Source organism: Eleginops maclovinus, chromosome 16, assembly GCF_036324505.1.
Source record: "Eleginops maclovinus isolate JMC-PN-2008 ecotype Puerto Natales chromosome 16, JC_Emac_rtc_rv5, whole genome shotgun sequence".
NCBI classification, from domain to species: Eukaryota; Metazoa; Chordata; class Actinopteri; order Perciformes; family Eleginopidae; genus Eleginops; species Eleginops maclovinus.
Window position 1 is genome coordinate 22,260,235 of NC_086364.1, and position 17,017 is coordinate 22,277,251.

The 17,017-nt window shown below is 44.6% G+C and overlaps 2 protein-coding genes across 2 annotated transcripts; one reads left to right on the forward strand and one right to left on the reverse strand.

Annotated features, from left to right (window-relative positions):
• The first annotated feature begins 1,436 nt into the window (after positions 1-1,436).
• ubn2b (ubinuclein 2b) lies at positions 1,437-12,934 on the forward strand. The gene is given in 18 exon segments (XM_063903938.1): positions 1,437-2,080; positions 3,397-3,525; positions 3,661-3,762; positions 4,116-4,247; positions 4,359-4,465; positions 5,250-5,745; positions 6,388-6,458; positions 6,564-6,693; positions 7,090-7,196; positions 7,320-7,430; positions 7,650-7,793; positions 7,869-7,919; positions 8,002-8,044; positions 8,135-8,751; positions 8,753-9,353; positions 10,027-10,228; positions 11,270-11,338; positions 11,550-12,934. Coding segments are annotated over 18 exon segments (3,513 nt in total). The 5' UTR covers positions 1,437-1,723; the 3' UTR covers positions 11,594-12,934.
• Positions 12,935-13,901: 967 nt separating this feature from the next.
• On the reverse strand, positions 13,902-16,046 carry trir (telomerase RNA component interacting RNase). The gene is made up of 3 exons (XM_063903939.1): positions 15,105-16,046; positions 14,558-14,629; positions 13,902-14,388 (listed from the first exon to the last, which is right to left on the reverse strand). Exons 1-3 carry the CDS (start codon positions 15,411-15,413, stop codon positions 14,281-14,283), a joined length of 489 nt encoding a protein of 162 aa, XP_063760009.1. The 5' UTR covers positions 15,414-16,046; the 3' UTR covers positions 13,902-14,280.
• Positions 16,047-17,017: the final 971 nt, after the last annotated feature.

A 17,017-nucleotide genomic window follows, 5' to 3' on the forward strand; every position in this document is an offset into this window, starting at 1 on the left:
AAAATATCCATATTTAAATTATCTTGGCTGCTGATGCAAATGTCATAAAACTATGACTAGAAATAATTGGGTAATGAGGAAGAGAGGCTTTTACATTTTGTATTTATAGCTGTGACCTAGTGTCATGGTTTCTTTTTTCATACTGATTGGCTAATTAGGTATGACTAATGTGTCTGGTTACCCATAACAGACTTATAGTTTACACAGAATAAAAGTAGGTCAAACTTAACTATAGCGTGAAGAAATGATGCTAAAATTGGAAATGAATCCGTATTTTCTGGGCTTTTACAAACTACTTACTATTGCGTTTATCATACAGGTTCCATATATCAATGATCCTAAGCTATATGGGGAGGGGTTTACAACCAACTTTATTCCAGAACATTTTTGGGACTTTCATACCACTCGTATCTTAGAGTTTGTATTTAAAGATCATTGCATTTTTGGAAACTTAATCCTCTATACACTACAATAATTCAACTGATAACAGCTAAATGTTTCTTAAAAGGCATTTCACAAGTTACAATGGCAGAGAAATACCAAACATATAGTGTAAGACTTTTCTGTAGAAAACGTAATTTTATCCTAAATATATAATGAAAGAAAATAGTGATGAAAAGAAAAGGTAACATTTCAAATAAACATTTGGTGTTGATTGCATTATATTTTTAGTAATGTTGACATATTGTTGTCCATTTCTACTTCTTAATTTAAAATATTTGTACGAAATCTTCACCTTTAAAGTGTATTAAAAAGTTGTATTGTTAGTCTATTTTATGGATTAACACGAGCTAATAAAGGGAGACGTTCGCGCGTATGTCAGGTGGGCGTGTTCTGGCTCTCCTATTCGTCCAACGGTATTCCCGCTCTCCTATTGGTCAATCACTGTTACGCACCGCCGAGTAAAGATAATACAGATCAAGATGGCTACTACAGAATACCTCAATTTCCAGCTGCTTTTTCTCACAGTTTAATCCCTTTTAGAGGACGGGGGCTCTGCCGGGGACAGTACTTTATGGATTTGTTTTTTCCTTTATTTTATAAACACACAAACCATTGACATCAGGGGTGAATAGGTCCATATAGTCAAATTTGTTTGACCTTTTTTAATAGTGGTGCCATATTGTTGTGAGTAAAAATAATTTAAAAAGTATATTTATTTATGTGAATGTAACATTTTCCGAAAAATAAATTCAGTTGTATAAACAGTACAATATTTGTCTCAAATCTTCACCTTTAAAGTTTATTAAAAAGTTGTATCGTTTGTCGACTTTATGAATAAATACGGGCTAAAAGCAAAAGGAGACGTTGGCGCGTATCTGTCAGGTGGGCGTGTTCTGGCTCTCCTATTGGTCAAACGCTATTCCCGCTCTCCTATTGGTCAATCCCTTTCGCGCACCGCCCAGCCGCTGAATAATGATAATAATGATCAAGATGGCTACTACAGAATCCTCCTTGCGGTAGCCTACTTCCAGTTTCATGGAAGCGTTAAAAACTGCTTTTTCTCACAGTTTAAGTCCGTCCTAGGTGACGGGGGCTCTGCCGGGGACACTACTTTATGGATTAACACGGGCTAAAAGGAGATAAAAGTAACTGTGTTGCTTCAAGCACTCATTCTAAAGGGAAGCTAGCATAGCAACTAGCTTTCTTCTTCTTGACGACCGTCTCCAGGTTTCCCGGTATACGCGACTTGACGTGACCCGGTTCCGGTAAAGAGAGTCAAATGGCAGAACCGAGGAAAGTACCGTTCGTCACCATCTCGTCCTTCAACACCACGCCGGTGGTTCCGACCCCCCAGCAGGAGTCCAGCAAAAAGCGCCGCCGAGAAGATGAGGCCGTCGAGGTGACTTGTGGGAAAGATGGAGGTGGAGGTGTTTCGGTTGTCGGGTCAGGAGGTGGAAGTGGAGGAGCTGCGTTCGGGAATGTGACACCGACAGGAGGGGATGGAGACACCGTGGAGGTGAAGCCGTCTGTGCGGCTGCTCCTCCCGCTGGCTGAGCCCAGTGACCGGGCTTCTTCAGAGTTCAACTATGGAGAGCTGGTCAACTCTTCTCAGCCTCAGTCCCAGCCTCAGCCTCAGGTCAGTGGAGGCTCCATTGTGGCATCAAGGGGGGCTAAACCCGGCGTCACTTGCCCAGGGATACTGTCAGCAGGGCTGGAAAGAAGAACTCGGGTCTTGTACTGAAGTAAAAGTAGAAAGTTCAAAAGATTCAAATGGTTTATTGTCATGTAGCTACAATGTAGATCTGGCAGTGAAAGCTTAACTCCCAGGCTCCTCCAACAATGGAACATGAAACATAAATAGATATAAGACATAAAACAAATAAAAACAATAGAAATAGAGCAAGAGAGAAGTGACATATACACATGTAAAATACACTGAGACATAGCTAAGAACAGAATGCATAATAAATACTCCAGTAAAAGTAGAAGTACTCAGATGTTGTACTTGAGTAAAAGTAGAAGTACTCAGGTCTTGTACTTGAGTAAAGTAGAAGTATTCAGATCTTGTACTTGAGTAAAAGTAGAAGTACTCAGGTCTTGTACTTGAGTAAAGTAGAAGTACTCAGGTCTTGTACTTGAGTAAAGTAGAAGTACTCAGATGTTGTACTTGAGTAAAAGTAGAAGTACTCAGGTCTTGTACTTGAGTAAAGTAGAAGTATTCAGATCTTGTACTTGAGTAAAAGTAGAAGTACTCAGGTCTTGTACTTGAGTAAAGTAGAAGTACTCAGGTCTTGTTCTTGAGTAAAGTAGAAGTACCAGAGTGTAGGAATACTCTGTCACAGTGAAAGTATTCTAAATGTTCCTCCAGTGAAAGTAGAAAGTACTCTCCTCTAAATGTACTTAAAGTAGCGACAGTAAAAGTAGTCATTGTCTGATTGGTCCATTTCAGAATAATATCTCTGATATGTTTTATAATGATTGATCATTAAAGTGTTCTCAGAGCTGGTAAAGGTGCAGCTAGTTTGAATGGCTTTGTATACTGCAGGGTAGCTGCTGGATTTACTGCAGGTGAACTACAGTCTGATTTAAGGGCTGATTATATTTACCATCATTAATCCAAATCTGTAAAGTAACTTAAAGTACCTGATAGATGTAATGGAGTAAAAGTACCAGAGTGTATCTGTTTCAGCAAAGGGACAGTGCAGAAATCAGGAAAATGTATTTATTTCACAGCAGTGGTGTTACACTATAAAGTACTAGACAGTAGTAGAGTATCAATAATACATATAATGTATATTGCACGCTGATGTGCGGTGACCCTGTGAAAAACTGTTATTACTATATTCTATATGTTTTAATTGTGATGTTTGGACATGTTTATTTGAGAATAGGCACCTAAAATGTCCTTTTGCCCCCTTTTCATCCCTTTACCAATATCGTGTTCCTCCTCAGGTAAAGCCTCCGAGTTCAAAAGTCCCTAAAGGCCTCACCCCCCCACTGGACCCCAGCGACCCATTTGCTGACGACGACCGGGAGAGACGGGAGGTGGAGGCGATGGCCAAGAAATTTGAGAACAAATACGTGAGTGATGTCGCCTCAGTGGTGCAGGACTGAGTCCTGAAACCCCTGAAACGAGTTAGCCCAGTTCTGAGTGTGTGGACGAAGTGCAAGCCAAAGAATGTCTAATATTTTTAAACACTTTCTCGCTGTTGGCAGGGTGGTGTCCCAAAGAAGAAGAAGAAAGACCGGATGCAGGATCTCATCGACATCGGATACGGCTACGATGACACCGACCCCTTCATCGACAACTCGGAGGCTGTGAGTCCCCTCTGACGCTTTAGTAAACCAAACCAAGTTGTCAGGGAAGCTTTATATCTTTATTGTCTTGGTGGTAAACGTTATTGTGAATGATTGTTTTACTCATTGGTGAAATCGCTGTAAAAAGACGTTAGAAAACCAAGAAAAAACTTCCAGAAAACCTATTTTTTCCGAAGTTAAGTTAAAATGTAGAAACAGTGTTCTTAAAAAGCAGTTTGTGTGTTTGATTTCTTGGTTTTGAAGTGAAAACAGTTCAGTGTAATGTTGAATAAACCTTGTTGTTCTTCTAAGCAGTGGTGAAATGTTAGCGCAGTAGAATAATAATCAGTAACCATGGTTTCCTCCGTCCTCAGTACGATGAGCTGGTGCCGGCCTCTCTCACCACCAAACACGGAGGTTTCTACATCAACACCGGCACGTTGCAGTTCAGAGCGGCTTCAGACTCGGAGGGAGAAAACGCCGGCACGGAGGATAACCGCTTCAAGGTACGAGCACTGAGTGAAGTGTAAACATGTGACAGCTTCCTGATGGTTTTTCTCACTGCACCCAGAGAGACTGTTATACCATAAAACCACACTGTTTGCACCTGTTTGCAGAAGATGAAAGACGGCGAGGAGCGGGTGATAAAGAAGCGCCGGAAAAAGCAAGATGGTGGAATTCTGGAGGAAAAGAAACCCAGGAAGAACAAAGTACCAAAGGCCGGGTGAGGTTTCCTTCAGTGTTTCACATTACTCTCAATATCTAATCACTTCACCGGGTTATGCAGTTTCAAGTGACAACTGTTGTGCAGGCGTATGGATTCAAACATGAAGAGGTGATGTGAGGTGGATGTTTAATCATGAGTCACAGATGAAGAAGTGCACTGTGGTTTTATCTGCGAGCTTATTTGGCATTTAACATCTTATGAATGACTTTTTGTAATAGAACAGTTTGACGAAAGAAGGCAAGTAAAAGATCAGACACAAAAACACACCCAACCGTTTGACCCATTTTGGGATTTCTACGGTACGTTTTAACCTTCGATTTCCTCATGTTTTTGTCTTTGGTCCAATATTTATTAGAATCAGAATACTTTGTGTTGCTCAATTTGATCAAATAAAAGATAAATACACAAATATAATTAAAAATATATATTTATAAAAGTTTAACTCAGAATTTGTAATAAAAATATACGTTTTAATTACAACGTTTATATAAACATAACAAAATTGGTAAAACTCCCCAGTGAAAAAACAATGTATATCAAAAGTTTCCATTGTTGTCTTGTCAGTCACATGATATAGAAACAGGTCGGATGACTAAAAGGAAATCTATCAATACATTTACAGTCACTTAGACTTAAATACCAAATACACATCCAGAAAACCCTTGATTCTAGACAAGGGGACAGGAAGTACTACTCATTTCCAGATATAGGACTCATTCCTGCACCACCAGCCTATAAATGGTCGACTCAACGTCTCTCTTTATGTCTTCCCCCCCGGCAGAGTCTCCCTGAACGTCCACCGCCCAGAGAAGAAGAAGAGGAAGAAGCTGATGAAGGACTCCATCCACCTGGCCAACATGCTGCGCCGCTTCACCCGGGAGAAGGAGGAGATGCGCAAGAAGAACTTCAACGCTGCCACGCTGGCTCGAGCCGCCGCCAAAGCTCCCGCTGCCGCCGCCGCCGCCAACAGCAACACGCTACTCAACGCCCAGGCTAAGGTCGCCGGAGGCAACGAGTGCAACATGACCGACCTGGCCGCCGACCCCGCCGTGATGTCACTGCTCGGCTCGGCCAACAACGACATCCTGCAGGACATGATGGGCGACCTGGACTTCGGGATGCTGGACTCGCCGCAGCACAGTCCTCTGCAGGGGGAGAACGGAGCCTTCGGGCACAAAGCCGGGGGGGTCAGGGGGAGTCAGGGGGTGATGGCCCCGCCTCCTCTGCCCAGCGGACTCCCGGCGCCGCTCACTAAACGCATCGAGGACTTGAGAGCGGTACGGGATTCAATATCACACTGTGTAGAATCAGGGCGGGAGTTTAGAATTATTCTAGTTTGACTATCCTGCAGATTATTTAGACTTCTCATTTTGTCTATGAAAGAATAAGAATATTAATAAATAAATCAACAAATATTATTTTATAAATTATAGATAGTTATAGTTTTTTGAAGATGAAGGATATACTTTGTTACTTTACATTATATCATTATTTTAAATTAATCAAAATCTAAATAATTTATCCTAAGCAAAATTGGGGTTTAGGACTGATGTTTGTTATTTAAGGGGAAAAAAAGAAATACAATAAAAAAATATATAGAAAAACAGGAAATCAAAGTAAAAATGTCCCAAATAATATTTAAAAAAGAAAAGAATATTCAGAAAAACGTAATCAGACTTTTAAGTAAAAGAAAAGTGATAATATTGATGAAACGGGAGATAATTATATAAAACACATATAGCCTTTACCAAATACTGTATGGTGCTTCCTGCGATTTTAATATTGCACTATTCCATGTTGAAAATTTGATATCATTTGAATGAATTGTGGAGTCTTAGTCTGTGATGTTCTTTAACTAAATATAGACAGGACCGCAGACATGATGCTTCAGTCTCTGTAATGCTTCTCTCTCCACTCAGGCGTCCCGTCTGTTTGACGCCGAGGGCAGGAAGAAGTTCTTCACACTGGACATGAACAACATCCTGCTGGAGTGAGTTCCCTCAGAGCATATTTATATCAGCAGCTCCTGTCTACATCAGTTCCTCTCTGACCTCTCTCTGTCTGTCTCTCTCTGTGTCACTCTCTGTGTCCTCAGTATTGAGCTGCAGGTGCAGGAGCAGCCGGCTGAGGTGCGCTCGGTGGTCTACTCTCACCTGGAGGCCTTCGTGCCCTGCAACAAAGAGGCTCTGCTCAAACGCCTCAAGAAGCTCAGCCTCAACATACAGGTGAGACACGGACTTTACTCTGGATTTAAAAGGGAGGGAGAGTTTGTTCCAGATCTTTGGAGCAACAAACGTAAATCAGAAATGTGTTGAGTCTTTTAGAGGCTTAAATTCCATTTTAGAGAAGCAGCAGTAAGAGCTGCTGGGCTGGCAGGTGTGTCTGAATGTAACCAGGTGAACGCTGAGTCGTTGTTTCTGTGACGGCGGGCTGTGTCCCCATTACCTGATTCTATATTTAGCGTGCAAGTGTGCCGTGCATGGATGTGTAAGGAGGACTGGGTCCAGCGGGGCCTGTTCCTTCCTGTAAAAGCATTTTTATGGAGCACTTCCTCTGGGGTGCCTTGCTGCATGTGTGTGTGTGTGATTTCTGACCCTCTACGTTTTTCCCTCGTCTCCCAGGACGACCGTCTCCGGACGCCGCTGCTGAAGCTGAAGCTGGCGGTGTGCAGTGTGATGCCGGAGCAGATCGCTCGCTACAACATGGACTGTATCGCCAAAGTGGCAAAGTAAGACCCGTGATGTAGGGTCTCAAACATCAGAGGCTTCATGTCTGTTTGCTCTGCACCCCCCCCACACACACACACATATCCTCTGTGAAGAAGTTGTGATGTCCCTCTGTGTGTCGACAGGCAGCAGTCGGGCGAGGCGGAGAAGAACGGCTCTGAAGACGATGACGAGGAGAAGCCGGGGAAGAGGGTGATGGGCCCCCGCAAGAAGTTTGTCTGGGACGACAAACTCCGGTCAGTGTCGTTTGATGAACCCGCTGTTTCCCCTATATATCTATCACTTTATTCCCAGACAATAACTTCATTAAAACCTTTGTTTTTAGCTTCTTATGTTTATTAAAATATATTTGTTTGGTTTTTTTCATTTGTCATTTGATTCTGATCCAAACTTTCTCTCTAGTAAACGTACAGCTTGATCTCTGACTCAGTGTGTGTGAATGTGTGTGTCCTCAGGTTGTTGCTGTGTACCCTGGTGCGGGTGAAGCTAGGCTGCTACGAGCTGGAGGGGAAGAACTCCCTCTCTCTGGAGGATTACCTCAAAGCCTTCATGGAGACGGAGGTGAAGCCGCTCTGGCCCAAAGGCTGGATGCAGGCCAGGTGAGATCCTTCAGTCTGAGAGCTGAGCGCTGGACTGACGGCTGATCCGCGGCTCTAACCATCTTTCTGTTTCAGGATGCTGTTCAAGGAGAGCATCATGGCTCACGGCCACATCACAGGCTACACGTGAGTCATGTGACCTTTTAATAACTGTAACTAACTCTGACTCGTGAAGCGTGTTCTCACTCGGGGTGTTTTCTCGCTGCAGGGCGAAGAAAAAGATGGTCTCCACTCCCAAAGCCAAACCAAAGGTCAGACTGAGTTTCTCTATCACCCCCCCTTTCAACTCTGCATCAACAAATACCCTTAACTCCCTTGTCTCCCCCCCCCCCCCCCCCCAGGAGGCGGTGTGGATGCAGCGCTCGGCTCCTTCAGCGGTCCAGTGTCCTGCAGCTCAGGTTGCTAAGCGACCGCCCCCCTCTCCGTCTGAGCCCATCTGTGTGGACTCTCTGGACGATCAGCTGACGGCTCCGTCCCTCGACTCCATCTCTCAGGCTCTGGCCATCCTTGGGAACGCCGCCAAGGGCCTCGCTCAGGGAGATAATCCCCCCTCCCCCGACAGACCCAAACCCACCCTCACCCAGACCCTCACCCCCACCTCTAAACCCTCCCAGCACAGCGCCTCGTCGCTCCTCCTGCAGCAGAAGAAGAACTCCCTCAGTTCACCCATCTACATCTCTACCTCCGCCTCCCCCTCCACCCCCCTGTCCCGGCCTCTCCTCTCCTCCCCCTCGACCCCCTTGACCCGGCCCCTCTCCGTCACCTCCGCCCCCCTCCCCTCGGTGAGGGTGGATGGGATGGGGGTGGCGCACAGACTCTCGGTGCTGAACACTCCCAGGACGTTACCTTTGGGGGGGTCTAAAGCCAGCATGGTCGCCTCGGCGTCTCCCCCCAAACCGCGTCCCCCTCCCACCTCGTCGCCCCTCGTGGCCCCCGGGTCGAAGCCCTCCCCCTCCCCCCCTCCTCAAAGGCAGCAATAACAAACCGGGGGAGACCATCATCATCACCTCCCCTCGTCCTCACCTCATTTCCTCCCCCCACATGATCCCCAAAACCTTCCTGTCTCCCCGCCTCCCCCTGTCTAAACCCTCCACCCCCCTCCCTCAGCCCCAATCTAACTTTATCACCCCCATGCACGCCACCCTCACCAAGTCCACCCACAGTAGCATCGTGAAGCTCACCCCCCGCACCCTCGTCACCACGGCCTCCCCCTCACCCGTCGTCTCCCAAACCCCCCAAAGGTCTCAGGCCAACCCCCCCATGCACCAGTACTCTGCCAAAAGCCCCGCTGGTTTCCGCCCGCAGTTCTCAGGTGCCCAGGGGGGGTTGTTGAAGACGGGTATCTACACTCCCCCGGGGGGGCAGAAGACCCCCAGCAGCAGCACCAACACCAGCCTTATTAACGCCTCACCCATCAGCAAGCATTCAGGATCCAGTGCCTCCCCCATCATAGTCTCGGCCAATCAGGGCCAGCGTCAGAGGCTGGGGGGCGGCACATCTCAGGGGGCCAAACAGGTCGTGTCCGTCACTTCGTCGTCCGTCTCCTCTCAGTTACCACAGGTGTGTGTGAGGGTGTGTGTACAGCAGGAACATCAGTGTGAGCTTCTGATCATTTATACTGACGTCCTATTGGTCCGTTCAACGGGGTTTGAACGGACCAATAGGATGTCAGCAGGATCCCACGTAGGTCCCTCTTATGTTTTAGGAAGGCTTCAGACGCACTGTGAGGGTTCAGACTGAACTCAGAGCACTTTGTTAATATTAATATTTGTTAGAATTATTCATTTAATGTGTTGAGTATTTGCAGCTAATGAATATTCATCCTAAAATCACTATTTTGACTTCCACGTATCCAATTATGATTCAACATCAAGGCTCCTAACATCTGCCGTAGTCCCACAGCTCGGTGCATTCATCCCTCTGATGTGAGGAGATCCTCCACGCCCACTCAGCCTGTTTTAACTTGTGTTCTGCTTTGAATGTCAGTGTGCGAGTAAATATTGTCTTCTGTAAGGTGAAGTTCTGCCAGCTTCCATTTGTGTTAATCCTGGTTGTTATGGACGGTAGTTTGCTTTTTAAAAACACCAGTATTGTGCAGCATGTCTGGGCTCAGCTCTGATAAGGTGGTACCAAAATGACTGCCAGATGAAAATAGGGAGGGAAGAGAAGTTGAGATGTTTGAATGTATTTCAGATAGAAATTCCTAATCCCCCCCCCTCCCCGGGTCCCTCAGGTCTCCACAGCAGGAGGCAGTCTGCTGGGCTCCGGCTCGCCCCTCGGTCTGGGCTTTGGGATGCTGGGGGGTCTGGTTCCCGTCTCACTGCCCTTCCAGTTTCCCCAGCTGCTCAACCTGCCCCCTCTGGGCAGCGGCTCCAGCGCAGCCAACAGCAGCAGCGCAGCCAGCAGCAACGCAGCCTTCAACACCCTGACGCAGAGTGAGTGGGGGGGGGGGGGTGCAGGAGCTTGGGCGGAACATTTCAATTAAGCACCTCACATACGATATAACATAGTCGAATAAGTGTATTTCCATTCGATGCTACTGTGTACTTTTACTCCACTACATTTATTTACTCCTTTAGTTGCTAGGCAGATTAGGATTAATGATGGTAAATATAATCTCCCTTAAATCAGACTGTAGTTCACCTGCAGTAAATCCAGCAGCTACCCTGCAGTATACAAAGCCATTCAAACTAGCTGCACCTTTACCAGCTCTGAGAACACTTTAATGATCAATCATTATAAAACATATCAGAGATATTATTCTGAAATGGACCAATCAGACAATGACTACTTTTACTGTCGCTACTTTAAGTACATTTAGAGGAGAGTACTTTCTACTTTCACTGGAGGAACATTTAGAATACTTTTACTGTGACAGAGTATTCCTACACTCTGGTACTTCTACTTTACTCAAGTACAAGATCTGAGTACTTCTACTTTACTCAAGTACAAGACCTGAGTACTTCTACTTTACTCAAGAACAAGACCTGAGTACTTCTACTTTACTCAAGTACAAGACCTGAGTACTTCTACTTTACTGTCACTACTTTAAGTACATTTAGAGGAGAGTACTTTCTACTTTTACTGGGATATTAGGGAGGGTAGGTTTAGAAACTCTTCTTGTTGCAGGTTCATATGTATCCAAGTGAAGTATTTGTTTACACATCAGGCAGGCGCTGTGTTGTTGTTGTTGTTGTTGTTGTTGTTGTTGTTCCTGTTTGTGCGTTCTGTTGATCACTGTGCGTCAGATGTGATTTTTCTCCTGTCTGACATTATTCCATTTTGTTTGCTTCATTTCCCCCCAAAACTCCTCCCTCTTTTCCACATATATTTCCCCAACACACCTCATTCTTCTTCTTCTTATACCTTAACCCCCACCTCCTCTTCTTCCTCCTCCTCCTCCTCCTCTGTCTGGCTGTCATGACCTCCTTCACCTCCTTCCCTTCCCTCCTTGTTCCCTTGTCCTGTCTCCTCAGATCTGTATAAGAGTCTCCAGTCAGGGTCTCAGGTTGCTCTGCCTCCTCACTTGCAGCTCGCTTTCTCAGGTAAATCTCCCCCTCCCTCCCCCCTCAAAGCCTGCTCCATTTAACTCCCCCCCCCTCCCCCCGCAATCCTCCTCCTCCTCTCGAGTGTCTGGTGTTCTTGTCTGTTGCTCGTTTGTTGGTGGCAGCATGTCTTCATGTCTATCTGTCGTCCTCCATGATGTCTCTCCAGTATTGAGATGCTTTTTACTGACGTGTTTTATTCCCCTTCCAGATGTCACTCAGAGCCAGGGGGGGGACGCTAAGAGGAAGCTATGATACCTGCGGGATCATGAGACGACCGGGTGTTGCATCAGGACGGAGCTTCAGGGGACGGAGGACCGGGTTACACTTCCTGAATCTGAGAGGATCGGCTCAACTTTTCATAAAATCAGTGAAATATAACTTTTTTAAGATGATTTGATAACTTTTTAAATCCTATGGAGGGGTGCAGGGATGAGGTATTTTTGTAGGTTGACCCGGAGGTTGGCTTCTCCTTGGTTCCCTCCTCAGAGAGCCAATGGGATCCCTCCATATCGCTGAAAATAATCTGTGTATTTATGACTATGCTATAAAGGAACGACAGCACATGGCTTCACGTCTCCACCGACGTTTAGTCGTCTCAGTTAGAGTCTTGTTTGCAACCACCGTTTAAATCCACCAGAGGGGTATTAAATGTCCCTTCAGCTGCTTTGAGACGCAGGGTATGGAGATAAAGGACAAACACATGTTCGGTGCTGATGTGAGACACCTGTGGTTTAATAAAAGACAATAAACTGCTCCGGACGTTCTTCAGCGAGATTCATCAGTGAGCAAAGCGACAGGAAAATGAAGCGTGAGTTGGATGTTTCATCAGGAAGTAAAGAAAGGTTTTGTTGGCCATTTATTCAACCCTGTAGTGTGGCCTTATAGTGAAACAGGGCCCAAGTAACAACATCCTCCGCTTGATTCCAGATGTGAAGCAAAAATGACCCCACAGAATGAGGCACTAGCTAATGCTATAAATATCCACAACAGGAGTGATCGTGTGTTCCATCCAGGCAGTTCTGGTGACATTGAACTCCCCATTTGGATCGAAACAACTCTTAAAGCTGACGTGAAGAAAAAACAAGTGTTAGTCCCAAACATATTCAAAACACTCATTGGCTTCCAGACGAGGGAACAGGAAGTGCTAAAAATGCTGACTCATCTCCAGGTTTTAGGACTCATCCCTGCACCACTCTGTTCCTCGTAAAGAAATGACAAACACAGTTGTCAATGTTTACAAGATAGACCTATATCACTGTGGACAGGGAGAAGGATGAATGGGATTTATAGGTGTGTGTGTGTGAATGTGTGTGAGAGTGTGTGTGTGAATGGTTTTGGTAGCTGGGATTGGACGTGTGCCTTCTGTGTGTCTCCCTCTCTGATGCATGGTCAGTTTGTGTATTTGGTGCTGTTTTTATCATCGTGTAATTATCACTTGATACCTGTGAGAAATGTAAACTGCAAATAGAATTTGAGCTTTTTGTTTTTTTTCAATGAGCTGTTCGCTTTTTTAAAATTGTACTTGAACTCTTTAATGAATTTCTGTATAGAACTCGAACCTGCTTTTAATTAAATAAGTTCCCTCACAATGGAGTCACTGGAAGTCTGAAATACTTTAACCGAGTCTTCCACTGGAGTCGAATGAGAGGGGAGATCTGGAGGTTGAAACCAGGTTTTTTTCTGCACACTTAAAGGAGTATTTCACCCAAAAAAGGTCATTTGTAAATCAGTATTTCCTGCTGTGATACGTTGAATTCTCAGACCACACATTGCTCCTCCACAGTGGACAATAAATCGGAGTAAATAAGGACTGTGTTTATCTGCAAATCTATATCAGACATGTTGACACACCCACAACTTGTGCAGAGACGTCCTGTTGTATACTAGAGTCATGATTTATTAACTTGAACCTCACTTTTTAACACCTGGAAGCCTGTGAAGGTGGGACTGCTCATGGAGAAGTGTTTATAAGGTACATTTTTATTAAAAATGCATGTTTGGGAAGCGACTTGCATTGGATTTTAATGCTATTTTGTAAACTGGCTCATTTACTTCAATTCCTCAAGCTATTAAGTTTCTATTCACCGCAGACATGTCTCCATGCTTTAATATTCAGAAAGCTCTTTATGTTCCTCATACTGCCTGTGCTGCAGCACCTCTTTTCCCCCTCTGTCTGAAACCAGAGCCCAGTCTGCTCTGATCGGTTAGCTGGCCGGCTCTGTTGTGATTGGTCAACCGCTTAGAGATGGCCCGCCCCCTTAGCCTATCGCGTACAATGTGTGAGTATTATGTTGTGATGTCACGATGTTCCTGAGGTAAACAAAGGACTCTGATGGAGGCGTTTCAGGCAGGGGAACACAGGGATTTTAGCCTCTGCAGACCATTTACATGCACTATAGAACACGCTACAGGACAGGGGTAACCATAAAAAGTAGAGAAAGGCCTCTTTAAAGCAACAGGGTGAGAAACCAATATAAAAATACTACTCTTCGTGGGGAAATATTGCTTTAAAGTAATGTCTGTAAGAGGATATAACAAAACTGAAGCACAACACCACGCATCATTGGGCAGTGTAGATTTAATTGACACCTTGATTTGGCCATTAAATCAAATCCAAACTAATTAAAGATGCCCAAACTCAACCGAGACATGACAAAAAATGAAAACATTTAACAATAGTGATCGAGAATACACGGCAAGATTCTGAAACACCTTCGGACATCAGATCTCCAGAGTCCCAACGAGACCAAAAAAACAAAAAAAAGTTGACATAAAATTCAAAAAGGAAGGAGAGAAAAAGGTCTGAGTGGAAGCAGTTTATGAAAGACTTCATGAGAATGGATTCTGGAACAGGAAGTATGAGGAGGGCAGGATGAGCGTCTCCAGGTGTTTTTTTCCCCCCTCAAAAAATTGTCGCTTGACGTTCCGCCTGACGGACTCTACTTGACCAGAGGCCGGGTTTTATCGTCGTCGCCACACTGGTGGGCTTTGTACTTTTTTACCTCGGCCATGTAGCTCGACCAGGCATCGCTCTTGCCCGGCTCTCGCTGCAGGAGGGAGAAACACGAGAGGATTAACGAAGAGTCACAGATGGAAAAGTACTATTAGTTTTACAAACAGTAAGTCTATTCATCATCATGGTTCACTACTGCAGTACACACAAGTCACACTGACCCCCCCCCCCCACCCCCACCCCAAGAATGAATCTAGACTCACTTCTGTTTCGTCTTTCTGCTTCTTCGCAACCATGCCGGTCTTTAGGAACACGCCGCCTCTGCGCTTCCCCACCTGGGTTAGGGGATAGAAGACTGAAACCGTTACAGGAGCCCCTGAAGCTGACTGTCAATGAAGGAGAAGACTAAACCAGAAGGTCTACATTCAGCCGCATCACCAGCGCCACGGCCATCAGTGAGGGGCGCCCCTACCCTTCACTGCTCTACCAAATATCACCATCCATGTGGTCTCTATGTGTCTTGTGTTGCGGGAGCTTTGTACATAACGATGTTCTGCAGCTCTTGTGCACATGACAATAAACGCGGCTAAATGCAACAAAAATGACTGAAATATTTGCCATTATTTCAGGGTGTAATGACACTTGTAAGTAGCGTGTGTCGCTTAGAGTAATGGAGGATTATATGTGGATGGTTTTGCTATGTTTATCTCCCACTGATGAACAAAAATGACAAATATCTGCCATTATTTCAGGATTTAATGTCAGTGTTTTTGTATTTCTATCTCATCTTACAACTGCCAAACCCCTTACAAAGCTCGTCACTGGAGGGGGCTTCTTTTCCACTGATGTCTGTCCTCCCTCCTCCTGCTGATCTTCTCCTCCTCCCGTCGTTTGCTGGGTCTCCTTTTTCCTCTTCTTCTCCTCCGCTTCCTCCATCTTCTTCTTGAACATCTCCATGAAGCTGCCGTCGTTTGCGAACGCGTTTGACCCAGGCAGAGAGGCTCTGTTTGCGGGAAGGTGAGGCGGAGAGGCCGGGGATCCGCAGCTGGAATCACTGCTACTGTTCCCACCTCCTCCAATACTAATATGGTGTTTACCGTGATGGCGTTTTGGGTCCATGTTAGCAGGAGAAATTACCACACACTAGGGAAGTCCAGAGGGTCAAAGTAATCTCTGTTTATGGAAAAAGTATGATTTTGTTTGGGAGCTGGTTCTTAATGGAGAACACCAGCGGTACAATACAAAAAAACTCCCGGGAAAATCCACCTAAAATCCAGTTTTGCCGGAGTTATGATCACAAAATACTCCAGTGGGTCAAAAACACGTCTGTTTTACGAAGATATATGGCTTTGTTTGGGAGCTGGTTCCAAATGGCGAAAACGTTACACCCCACCAGCAATAGAAAACAAAAATACCCCGGGATAAATCCACCTAAAGCCGTTAGATCCAGTTAGAAAAACGCCAGTCCTGTGCCATTAAATCACAAAAACAAAAGCATGCAGGATGCTAACGTGGCTAACACAAAATGCTAATGTCCGGTTTTAGAAAAGCCTTTTACGGACCGACAGACTCAATAAAACCTCCAAATCATGTGTGAGGTGGATCAGAGTGTAGTTTCACAGCTAACAGGTGCAGTAAAGTTCAATTACCTGCAGTAAATACTGAGCGTTTCCTAGAAATGACCACTGCTTGTCGCTAACTTTAGCCATCTACAACTCACTGTCGGCCATGTTTATTCTCTATTGGTGACGTCAGAATAAGGCTTTGGCGCCACCTGCTGTGCCGGAAGTGGAACGGATCGTTCTCCCCCAAACACGTCATCAATAACATTTTATTTATATTGTTTTGACAAACTTTGAAATGATTGTTTTTAGATACTTTTCGACAAACTAACCTCTGACTTCTTTTTATCCATTTTTTTTTCAACTCAACTAATTTTCTTGTAAATTCTGACATTTGTAAAGATATTTCTGACATTTATATTGTGGCTTTTTTTTTTACAACATACTATGACTTTGTTCCAGTGGTATAAAGTAACTAAGTATCATCATCAAGTACTCTACAAGTACAATGTTGAGGTACTTCATGTTACTGTGTACTTTTACTCCATTACATTATTCAATCCCTTTAGTTGCTAGGCAGATTAGGATTAATGATGGTAAATATAATCTCCCTTAAATCAGACTTTAGTTCACCTGCAGTAAATCCAGCAGCTACCCTGCAGTATACAAAGCCATTCAAACTAGCTGCACCTTTACCAGCTCTGAGAACACTTTAATGATCAATCATTATAAAACATATCAGAGATATTATTCTGAAATGGACCAATCAGACAATGAATACTTTTACTGTCGCTACTTTAAGTACATTTAGAGGAGAGTACTTTCTACTTTCACTGGAGGAACATTTAGAATACTTTCACTGTGACAGAGTATTCCTACACTCTGGTACTTCTACTTTACTCAAGTACAAGATCTGAGTACTTCTACTTTACTCAAGTACAAGACCTGAGTACTTCTACTTTACTCAAGTACAAGACCTGAGTACTTCTACTTTACTCAAGTACAAGACCTGAGTACTTCTACTTTACTCAAGTACAAGACCTGAGTACTTCTACTTTACTCAAGTACAAGACCTGAGTACTTCTACTTTACTCAAGTACAAGATCTGAGTACTTCTACTTTACTCAAGTACAATACCTGAGTACTTCTACTTTACTCAAG

Bases quoted from the DNA above. Each gene is read 5' to 3' on its own strand.
- trir (XM_063903939.1), bottom strand. From the start codon at position 15,413: ATGGACCCAAAACGCCATCACGGTAAACACCATATTAGTATTGGAGGA. The intron at 14,630-15,104 runs GTAAGGGGTTTG...CCCCTAACCCAG, and splicing joins CCCCTCCAGTGACGAGCTTT to GTGGGGAAGCGCAGAGGCGG. The intron at 14,389-14,557 runs GTGAGTCTAGAT...TCCCTCCTGCAG, and splicing joins AGCAGAAAGACGAAACAGAA to CGAGAGCCGGGCAAGAGCGA.